The 11,584-nt window shown below is 42.5% G+C and overlaps 1 protein-coding gene across 1 annotated transcript; it reads left to right on the top strand.

Moving 5' to 3' along the window:
- The first annotated feature begins 33 nt into the window (after positions 1–33).
- LOC138981547 (uncharacterized) lies at positions 34–11,576 on the top strand. The gene is made up of 11 exons (XM_070354502.1): positions 34–797; positions 2,708–3,175; positions 3,498–3,579; positions 4,718–4,741; positions 4,976–5,064; positions 5,684–5,807; positions 8,242–8,364; positions 8,709–8,839; positions 9,298–9,374; positions 9,658–9,782; positions 10,531–11,576. Exons 1-11 carry the CDS (start codon positions 432–434, stop codon positions 10,710–10,712), a joined length of 1,791 nt encoding a protein of 596 aa, XP_070210603.1. The 5' UTR covers positions 34–431; the 3' UTR covers positions 10,713–11,576.
- Positions 11,577–11,584: the final 8 nt, after the last annotated feature.

Below are 11,584 nucleotides of genomic sequence, written 5' to 3' on the forward strand. Positions count from 1 at the left end.
TTGTATGCATTAGCATTCGCTGCGCATCTGTTTTGTTTAGAAATGGCGCCCGCCTAAGGAATGTTTACAAGCTTGTTTCGATTTTTGTGTGCATGTGTGTTGTAGCCATTTTTTTCTTTGTAGCGGAAAGCTCACGTTTCGAGACTTTAAAATTTGTAGCAATATCAAAAACATTTGTTGCAGCATTAGAGCATCGAGAAATTTCATTGCACAGGCTGTATATATATCTCACCTGGTGTTTGAAAAGCTGCGTCAACAATGGTGCCTTTGGGCGTCTTTCTGATTATTGATCCTGAGGATTATTTGAATGCTGGACCAGACACCTCATCATCAAAATCGTGAATTCTTTGAAGCATTAGAGTTCAGAACACATGTACAGGTTCTAAGTGTCAAAGAGACAGACACCGTGTAAATTCTCCTACACCATCACGATGGAAATGGAAGCAGACACAGGCCTTGACCATTTTGAAATAGAAATTACAGACACCCCAGACATTGAAATTCAGTGTTCTGATAACACACCTGAAGATTCAGAGAATATTGGAAATCAAGTTCAGTCTTTAGTGAGTGGAGCGAGCAGTGCGCATGAGGCTGATTTCCTGAGGGCCTCCTTGTCCGATGTCGTGCTGACTCAGTCGCTGCAGTTTACGGAAAAAAGCATTGACTTCGAGGATGGAAGTATAAAGAACTCCAGCGCACAATTTGTCGAGTCCTTTGACAGTATTGTTCGTGCAAAGAAGGCGGATCCCGATGTTTTCTTGGCATTTGAAAATAATGATGCAGCACCAAAAGATGAGGTAAAGTGAAATAGACCACTCAGCTTGAAATGGGAAAACTTGTAAAAGAAACCTATTCAGGAAGTTTGTAAAAATTGTCGTCTGTGATCATGAACTGTGAACAACTTCTGACGCTACTTTCCAAAAAGTGTTGCTAAGTCTATTGAGAACTGCATTTCTGTCAGTAGCATTACAAATTTCAAGTTTTGAGATGAAAATTGTCTTTTATGTCGTGCCGAATTCACGGAATTGCCGAATTCGCGGAATCGGCAAAACGCTGCCCATTACATGAAATCGGCAGCATTTTGCCGAAAATGCGGAAAGGCCTCTAAAATTTGCCCATTTTGCAAAAGCGACAGCCAGTCTGTTACTTTTTGTGTCACCAGAACATTGCATTAACATTGTTTTACCTCCCTACTATGTTTTTTATGGTCTATGTTGATCTGTGTCGAGCATGACTCCGGAAATGCACGAAAACTACATTTTTTGCAATAACTTGCCATAACTTATCCAGGGTTTGTACAGGTCATGGAAAACCTGGAAAGTCATGGAATTTGATTTTTAATTTTCCAGGCCTGGAAAGTCATGGAATTTCAATTCAAGCCATGGAAAGTCATGGAATTTAACAAAAATAAGAAAGAAAAAAAAATTGACCTTTAGCACGCCAGCGGCGATTTTTGTATACACACACACCCCTTTCAGAAAGGCAACATAGGCTCAGAGAGAGAGAGAGAGAGAGAGAGAGAGAGAGAGAGAGAGAGAGAGAGAGAGAGAGAGAGAGAGAGAGAGAGAGAGAGCACTTTTAGACACAAATATGTATTTACAAAGAGAAAGAAATAGTGACAAAGTGATAGAGACCACACGTACACACACACACACATGTGCATGCACCACTCATGCCAACAAAGTGACAAAACACACATGTATGCACACAGACAGACAAACACACTAAAACACCCTTATACACACACAAACACACACACACACATGGTGCACACAAACATGTATGCAAACACATACAAGCCATGCGCGCGAGAGAAAGTCATAAGAGAGAGGATGACGTCACGTTGCATTGACGTCAAAACATCTTGACATAGTGAGCATATTGCCGTAGTCTCAGAAATTCTACCCCAACAAAAGCGGCTCTGGGTAGCGATGGATTAAAAATCGAAGAATTGGTCGGCACCCACCATATTTTAGTTAGTATGTTCCTAATTTTTTGTGAACTTCCATCTCCAACTGTAGCCTCAGTTAGGTCACTAAGAATCCTTCTTTATCATGTATTATCGGCATAAACCGTTCTCAAGTCGATTACAGTATAGCGTTCGTGGGTTTCATTGTTATCTTACCAAATTCTGAAGCAGGGGAGGTGGGTTCACTGTTCTGTTAGGTCAACTTTTTTTTTCTATTACAAAAAAACCAAACAAAAAAACAATTAGGGTTTGTAAAATTGTAGGTCAGTAATTTTGTACTTTTTTAAAATTTGTTAAATACATGTAATTTAAAGATTTGTTTGGTCTACAGAGACTAGTGTCCTGTACATGTAGGGGATGGATAGCTTCCCTTCTGAAGTCTGTTTGGAGGGGGTGGGGGGGGGGGGGTGCTACTGCTAGTGTTTGGAGGTCTGTCTAGGCACTGAAAACTGTGTGTTTTTTTTATACGCTTTATATGAGTATGCAGTGGATAGCACTAGTATTTTCTTAAAAGCAGGCTTTGTTTGTTTGTTATTGTTTTGCTTATTTGTTGTTGCTCATTTGTTGCTCAGTATGTTTTTTGTCACAATCTTGTTCAGTATTGTGTGTCATTTATTTTGGTTATTCCTTATTGCTCATTTGTTGATCAGTATGTTTTTTGTCACAATATTGTTCGGTATTGTGTGTCATTTATTTGCTGTTATCTTTGTTGCAAGCTTTTTCCCCCGTTTCTTTCAGACTCCAGAGGTCTGCACTGATTCAGGCATTGGGCTCACTGAGCCAGAATCCAGTGAAGCTGCCACCTTCTCCCCATTCTCTTCTTCAAACGAGAAACCACAGGATGATATTGCTGACTTTGAAGATGCAATGGACCCTTCATTGCTGACTTCAACTCTCAAGGCAGAGGAAGAGGACTCTGATGATGAATTTGGCTTTGATTTGCCAGGCTCAAAATCAGACAACGGGAAAAGTGTCATTTTCTCTGGAGGAGATAATAACATTCGGGAGAATGAGGCCACAAAGCCTGAAGAGAGTATTAAAGAAGCGGATAAAACTGAAGTGACTGAATCGCCGGGACAGACTGGTACTTCTGTTGCTGCTGCACCTGTGCTTAATGTGGATAAAATTATCAGTGCACAGCCAGTCACTGCTGAAGCAAAGATTGAAGCTGCTCCTCCCCAGCCTGATGTTATTAAAGTAGATGAGGTAAGTTTGTGATTACTTCTATTTGCAGTTGAAATACATAGAGATTCATACATGAATGATTCGGGGAAAATCCCCTGAGAACAGTACAACTTCATCTGTCCTGTTGGGTGTAGCTTCAATAGTACAATTAAGTTATACAGACCTCTATCTCTTAGTCTCTGTATGTCTCTCTCTCTCCCTCTTGTGTTTGATCATTCACTTTGTTAAGAAAACATACTGAATTGTGTAAACCTGATTATCATCTCTTTTTCTGTTACGTACCAAGAGTATCATAACATTTTAGCTTTGGCATTCTCTCATTTGTAAAAATCTCTTTTATTAGGATGAACGTGAGCAGCAAGACAGAAGTCACATCATCACAAGTTCAGCTGCTGACTGGGACAATGTGGAAACAGTTGAAGCAGGTACAGATGTGTCTTTTTTTTTAAGCAGGTATAGATGTGTCAGTAAAACAGGTATAGATCTATGTAGACAGGCGCAGTGGCGTGGTGGTAAGACATCGGGAGGTCGTGATTTCGAATTCCGGTCGCTGCCGCCTGGTGGGGATTTTTCCGATTTCCCAGGTCAACTTATATGCAGACCTGCTAGTGACTTAACCTCCTTTAATTGTGTGTACACGCAAGCACAAGACCAAGCCGCAAGCGCGCACGGAAAAGATCCTGTAATCCATGTCAGAGTTCAGTGGGTTATGGAAACACGAAAATACCCAGCATGCCTACTCAACGAAAGCGGAGTGAAGCTGACTATGCTCTCAGAGTATAGTTTGGGGAACCCAAATGGGCAAACGAGCTCACACGTAACCAGAAAATTCTGGAACGCTAAAGAAGATCTATGTGTCTTTCCCTGAAATGAACATATTGTTTACTGTTACTGGAACATAAAAGAACTCTTTTATGCTGCTGCTCAACTTGGTGCATTGTTTTCAGATAATGTAATGGTGTAATGTTCATGAGTCTTATCTGAAATTATCATTTGATTAACGCCACTCAAAATCAAATGCATGCCTGTTTTCTACTGCCTCAGATCTTACTCTTGACTCCCTTCATTTTTACCCAAACTTTTCTGTCTTTTTGAGTCTTACTCCCTCTCTGTATCTCTCTTCCTTGCCATCTCTTTTTGTGTGTCTACCTCTCTCACATTCTCTCTCTCTCTCTCTCTCTCTCTCTCTCTCTCTCTCTCTCTCTCTCTCTCTCTCTCTCTCTCTCTCTCTCTCTCTCTCTCTCTCTCTCTCTCTCTCTCTCTCTCTCTCTCTCTCTTGTGTTTCTGACAATTCAGAAAACAAACAAGAGCAGTTTCAGTCATAATACTCATAGTAAGTTCAGTATGCTGACTGGAAATTGTTATTTTTAACCCAGTAATTACTACCTTTGCAGGCTTGAACTTTACAGTTGATCTAAGGCAACACAGACCAAGTAATTGACAACTTGTCATTACTAGTAGTTGATACCCGTACTTGGTTTGACGTCCATATTGTATACATGTATACATTCCTGCCAGTGCCACTGGGATTTGTGTTTACATTCTGCTGTTTGATTGTTACAGGTTACAGAGATGCAGCTGGTGATGGTAAATATTTGTTCTATATTTTTTCTTTTGAAACACCCGTCTGTCTTGTATGTGACGAAGGAACTCAGGCTGTTGGTCTATTGCAAAACAGGCATGTTTGCGCAAACATATAATATGGCATACAATCATGGGGGAAATTTCTACATTGAAAATGATACACATAATGTTTGAAAGAGATGCACAGCTGTAAAATGTTAAGTGTTTTGTTTCTGAAATACAGTTTTTTACTTTTAGGTGGTGAATCTATGATCGCTGCGCCACCTTTGATGGCTTTTGGTGATTTCTGGCGCAACTTCAGAAGCATGGATCACACTGCTGTGAAGGTAGGATGAAAAAGTGAGAACAAAACAAAACAACAGTGACCTTTTGACACTTGATGCGATTTGGAGCTGCATTACCTTAGGGTGAAGACTGTTTCCTAGGCTAGTAAATTTCAGAAGGCACCAACCAATAGCTGCTAGGACATTTTGAAACGAAAAAGACGGGCATTTAATGTTGTTTGTGCTTCAAAGGTATTTTTATTTATTACAATCACACACACACAAATGACAGAAAAAACAAAAAAATATGGGTCCTGGAAGCTTTTAAGCAAATACATGTAATACATAAAAAAAAATCTAACTTTTCACAGAAAGCAGTCAGAATGTTGATTTTTGGTACTGTGGAACCCCCCCATTTCAGATCTAAAAAAACCTGAGAAACTCAGGTCATAAAAATGAGGGATTCTTAAATTAGGGGTAGATTTGCAGAGGTTATGAACAGAAAATCTTAAAAAGGAGGAAATCTTAAATTGGACGGTCTTAACCGACGGGTTCCACTGTGTGAGTCCAGTTGGAGGGATGATCTTAGCTGAAGTAAAAGCCAGATCTGAGGTAGTGAGCGGAACTGTGTTCAGGGGAAGGACTGTGCCTTAAACATTTTCTGTTGCTCTCATGTTGCTAGGACAAGATTCAGGTCACAGTGGAGAAAAACGGTTTTGCTGCCATCATCAGTCGGCTGTTCGGCCCTCCACGACTGCACAAAGATCTGCACGCTGAGAGGGAGCATGTGTTTTGCGTTGCTGCCAGTATGTTATGGAGAGAGAAGGGGAGAGAAATGAGTTTGTGTGTGAGTGAGAGAGAGATCTATTGGGGAGGGGTGTGTGTGTGTGTGTGGGGGTTATTTTTAGAGAGAGAGACCACAGTTTCTGTGCATGTGTGGGCACATACATGTTCACATATCTGTGTGTCTGTAACTGTGTGTGTGTGTGTGTGTGTGTGTGTGTGTGTGTGTGTGTGTGTGTGTGTGATTGGGGACAGGAGGGTTGGAGGGAGAGAGGATGTAAATGTACTCTGCGTATGTGTGTGCACATGTGTGTGTTGGTAAATCGTTCTGTACAGGCAAATCCAGCTAACTCACAAACGGTTAAGTCAAAAATTCGCTTAGCACACAAAGAAATTCTGGTCCGGAATTATCCCTCTTTATCTATGTGTACAAAGTACCCTGAGCTCGAAATGGGATTTCTCTTACGTAAGTCGAAAGACGGATAGCACACAACAGAAAGTCAGTCCCAAAGACAAAGTTTACTCTATATTTACTACAGCAACTCGAAACACGAAACTTGGCGTCTCACACTAGCGCATTGTGTAACCTTATTCCCTTCTTCTCTACACGGACGTCACACCGACTGACCAGTCGGCACGCAATAAATTATGAACTGAAGTTAGGAGGGGGCGAGGAGTAAGGAGGGGGCGAGGAGTAAGGAGAATTATCTAACTCCAAGAAAACATTCTGAAAAAGGTGAGGAAGTGGTGACAAGGCAGTGAACGCACTCACCATGCACTGACATCATACGAAAGCAGCCACACAAACACAGCACAGAGGCAGGTGTGCAGATGCTTTGTGAGAATAAGCGTTGAAAACCAGTTTGAATAAAAAAAACCAGCAGATAGAGCCGCATGTCATAATCATTCTTCTTGTCTGGCTTTATTGACTGCATGCCGATCTTGTGGCAGTGACTTTTCACTCTTCAGTCGGACTGTACACAAACCGCTCTCACTCTCCCTCACTGACTACCCTAAGCCCTGACAACTGATCCTTGGAAATTGTTTGGAAGAGTACACCTCTCTATTTCTCTCCAATGCTCTTCCTGCTGACTTCAGTGACACCGGACACCCCACTGAGTTTAGCCAGCTACCCCCCCCCCCCCCTCTCTCTCTCTCTCTCTCTCTCTCTCCCCCCAGCCATGTACTGTTTGGTGCTGTGGCCAGAGAGGTGTCACCGGCTAATTGAGGCCAGCTGCACTGTTCACTCAGAGCAAAACTAGTTGACTGTGTCTAACTTTTGACAAAGCAACACAACTGAAGGGTTCACAGATTAGGTAACCGACTCACTGGTCAAGGCTGCAGGGAAACAAGAGTATCTTGTCAATGAAAGAGGTTACACACAGATACGCGATGCTGAGAACGGTGGCCGATTTTTCACTCTCTTTCTCGGAGGGCCTTCATCATTGCAGGGACTGCTGTAAAGAAATGCTTGCTCAGAAACTAACTCTTTTTGCATTCAAACATGCACCAGAACTGGTGGACACCATCGACAATGTCAAACATGAAATCGAAGCAGTTTGCTTCAGGAAACGGTCGTCAGCAACTCAAACTTCTCTGTTTTCTTTTTTTAAGAAAATCTGAGGTGACTTTCTTTGTGGCCCCGCCCCCTCCCTCTGTAAGGACCCCCCTCCATAAGGACCGATTTTTGTCAACATTTTCAAGGTCGCTAGAGAGGGGTTCCACTGTACTATGACCAAGTCGAAATTTCGGATAGGACACAATAACAATTCGGTCCCTTCAATTTCGTCTTATCCGGATTTGCCTGTATATATCTGTCTTTGTACGAGTGTGAATATGCATGGACATGTTTTGAACTGATGAAAGCTTCCTCTGTTGTGGTGTGCGTTGTTCTGTTTCTCTTTTTATCGATTTTTGATAAGCACAAGTAATACAAGCAAACAAAACAACGTACAATAGTACAATGGTACTAGTGATAAGAGGGCACCCTTGGGGCCAGCCACAAGTGTCCCTCAAGGGCGGATCTGGGGGGGGGGGGGTTACACGGGTTACGTAACCCCCCACCCCCCACCCCCCCCAAAAAGAGGTAATTTATTGGCTCAGGATGCACCAGATAGCTCTATTTTGCTTCTTTGGATAAAAAAATTTTTCGGGGGGGCATGCCCCCGGACCCCCCTAGAGGCTTAGGCGCCTTCAACTTGTATCTTCGCAGTCATTTTGTAACCCCCCCCTCCAAAGTGAATTGATCCGCCCTTGTCCCTACAATGCAGGTTACCTTTCATAAGAAGGCTACTTTGGTTCTGTTCACAGGCAAAGGAAGAAGACAAAGTGTCCTTTAGTAGGAGGTGTCCTCTCATCAGAGGGGCATGGCATTACAGATACTACTGTACACAGCTGTCGACTATTGAGTGATGAGGGACTTCATAAAATTACAGAAATATGTTCCAACTGTTTCAGCTGCAATGGATAATGGAAACACCAATCACGTGCAGTCACTTCAGACTATTTACCGCGTGCTGACAGGCTCTCGTTTCAACTGTCAGCGTTATGGATCTCACTGGGAGGAGGTTGGTTTTCAAGGTAAGTGTTATCGTCATCCTTCGTGTTTTAAAATTAATCAGAGCCATTTTTTTAGATGTTTTTGGGAGAGAGAGATACAGAGAGAGTTTGACTTGGATAAGGGGGAGTTGGAGGGGCAGCAATATTAGAAAGTAGAAACACACATACATACATTTGAGCACATATCATGATGTGCACTTGCACTCATGCAAGTACCTGTCTGCAGACTCACACAGACACACACATGCACACACTTACTCTCTCTCTCTTGTGTGCGCACACAAGCACTAATACACACAGATTTCACGGACACCAGCCTGCAAAACAGCTCACCCTGAGATTCATGAACTGAATCCATACTTCAGGTCGCGATCCAGCCACGGACCTCAGGGGTGCTGGCATGCTGGGCTTGGTGCAGATGGTCAGCTTTCTGCAGGACGAAACCACCGCTCAGCTGGCCAGGGACATGTACAAGCTTTCCCTTCATCCCACGCAGGTATGGCCAGTGTGAAAGACAGTGGACCCCCACCCCCACCACCACCACCCCCCCTTCAGACCCCCCAGTGTAAGACTCCCTCTGTCCTGCTGACACACCAGTGAGGGACAAGCTCTGCGGCCCTGTTGAGATTTTTCAATGGACAACAGCATTTGTCAGGGGGACCGGAGTTTCTGTCTGAACGAGCGAACAAAGAAGAAGAAGAAGAAGTTCATAACCTCTGTCAATTAGCCCTCATTTAAGACCTCATTTTCTCGTGTTTTTTGTACGTCTTAGAAGGGAGGTTCCACTGTACATGTAGTGACCAGTGTGATCTTAAGATGCATCCGCATGTGTTTGATGGATGTTGTTTTGCATGAGTGTAAATGATTGGCATGACTGGCATCCATGCTTTTGAATGTTTGGTATTGTATTATGTTAAACGTTTGTTAACCTTGTTTATTGCTCTTTATTTGCAGAACTTTCCTTTCTGTGTGATGTGCATCAACATTTCCCGCATTAGTTTACAAGCTCTGAGAGAAGGAATATTAAACAGGTGAATGGTAAAAAGTTAACATTTTGATGCTTCCTAGAACTGTCTAAAGTAGTATTTCAGTTTTGAGAGGACATTTTTCAAATGAATAATGGATGGGTACTAGCATGAGCCGCATCGGACATTCTTGAGTAAAAATTGTTATTCAGAAAATCTGAAAAAAGTAACGCCTTAAAACGGGAAGCATTAAATTGGGGGGTGGGTCTTAAAAGGGGTGGGGGGAGGGGTTTCACGATATTCAAGATTATGTCACTGACCCCAGTGTTGTGTGGTGTGTGTGTTACAGGGAGTGTAACAAGCAGCAGAGTGTGATGGGGGTAGTGAACCAGTTCTACGCCGGTGCCTTGCTCCATCTCTACAGGCTGTGGAAACAGGGCAAGACTATCAGCGACTCTGGCTTTGTCATTAGAGGTAAGTAGAGGGAACTGTTGACTGCAAAACAAACACCTTTCATTTTTCTTACTTTAACCTTCACCGGATCTTGCTTTGGACTACACAGTCTGGATGATGTGGGTTGTGTACGACCCATACTTTAGAAGAAGGATTCCACGTAAAAAGTATTCGAATAGGGATAAACTCTTTACCGCCTCTTTGCAAAGTATGGGTCGTACATGACCCACGACATCCAAATAGGGATAAACATCGTAAAATCCTTCTTTAATTCCATATGGGTTGCCCACGACCCACATCATCCTGTTCAAATTACGTTATTGTTTATTTGTTTGTTTACAAAGACAATCCTTCAGAAAGTGGTCGTTGGGAGCGTTTAAGGATGACATGAAGTCTCAATCAAAAACTCCAAATAGTGTCAGATTTACAGACACTTTTGTGAGGCTCTGGGTCAACCCAGGAAGTATGGTGATGGTTAAACAAAACGAACAACTGCACATGCATGCATGTCCCCAGATGAACCACCTATTCTTATGTGCACAAGCAACTCCCACCACCCCATTTATGCATAGAAAACAACAACACAAAACAGCAACATCTACACACACACACACACCTAAATATCAATGTAAATGCACATAGGCACTCGAAGGTGGACCATTTAGTTGGGTGCAGAAAAAGTTCTGAATGACTATTGATTGGTGTTGCAGTTATGAGCAGGAAGTGTGTTACTTGGTTCTTTATCACAAATTCAATCATGTGTCAACAGATGTGGAAACCCGTGCCAAGAAACATACTAAGGATCTGTTGAAGGATCTTCAGACCTACATCACGTCTCAGAAAGCAGGGAACACAACAGGAGGAGCACCACTTCCCGGGCAGGGGGAGGGGGATGTCAGTTTCTTCAGCGTCGTCAAGTCTGACACAAAGACAGCGGCTGAACTGTACTGATGTCAAAGTGTGTGCAGATCTCCAGTGTATCAATCATGTGTGGAAACAAGATCTGGATGAAAGTGGAAGAAAGACGAGAACTGAAGAAAAAAACATTTCAAGATAACTTTTTGAAAAATGTTAAACGAATGTGCTTGAATATGTATGTGGGACACCTGGGAAGCAAGTTTCAGATCTTGTCGGAACAAAAGAAAACTGCAATATCAAGGCATGTGACCTATGATCTGGTTTGACCTAAAGCTTAGATGGAAAACAGTCAGAACCAGCCCTGGAAGCTCTAAAGTGATCACAGATTTAACAAGAAGAGCAAACGCTCGATCGAGTCACTTTCGCAGTTCTGAATATTATATGAGGCATCAGATGGACAGGAAGAAATTGCTATTCACAACACAATGAGTCACGTTCACATAAAATTTGAGCCCGGTCACTTTTATAGTTTCCGAGAAAAGCCCAACGTTAAGTTGTGTGTTGCCGAACAGAAAAGGCTAGTTATCTCCCTTGTTTTTCTGATAACGTTCGTAAAAGGCTACAGATGTAAATACTTTGATGTAAAGAATAATCCTACAAAGTTTCAATCACATCCGATGAACTTTGTCAAAGATATAAAATGTCTAATTTTTCCTTTGATGCTGACCTGTGACCTTGAAAAAGGTCAAAGGTCAACGAAACCATCGTTAAAGTGTAGAGGTCATTGGAGGTCACGACTAAACAAAATATGAGCCCGATCGCTTTGATAGTTTCCGAGAAAAGTCCAACGTTAAGGTGGTGTCTACGGACGGCCGGCCGGACGGCTGGCCGGCCGGCCGGACAGACTAACACTGACCGATTACATAGAGTCACTTTTTCTCAAGTGACTCAAAAACAAGAAAGGT

This window comes from Littorina saxatilis, linkage group LG12 (assembly GCF_037325665.1).
Source record: "Littorina saxatilis isolate snail1 linkage group LG12, US_GU_Lsax_2.0, whole genome shotgun sequence".
Taxonomy (NCBI): Eukaryota; Metazoa; Mollusca; class Gastropoda; order Littorinimorpha; family Littorinidae; genus Littorina; species Littorina saxatilis.

Coding starts and splice junctions, on each gene's coding strand:
- LOC138981547 (XM_070354502.1), top strand. CDS start 432: ATGGAAATGGAAGCAGACACAGGCCTTGACCATTTTGAAATAGAAATT. Junction 798..2,707: donor ATGCAGCACCAAAAGATGAG/GTAAAGTGAAAT, acceptor CGTTTCTTTCAG/ACTCCAGAGGTCTGCACTGA. Junction 5,808..8,241: donor TGTGTTTTGCGTTGCTGCCA/GTATGTTATGGA, acceptor CAACTGTTTCAG/CTGCAATGGATAATGGAAAC.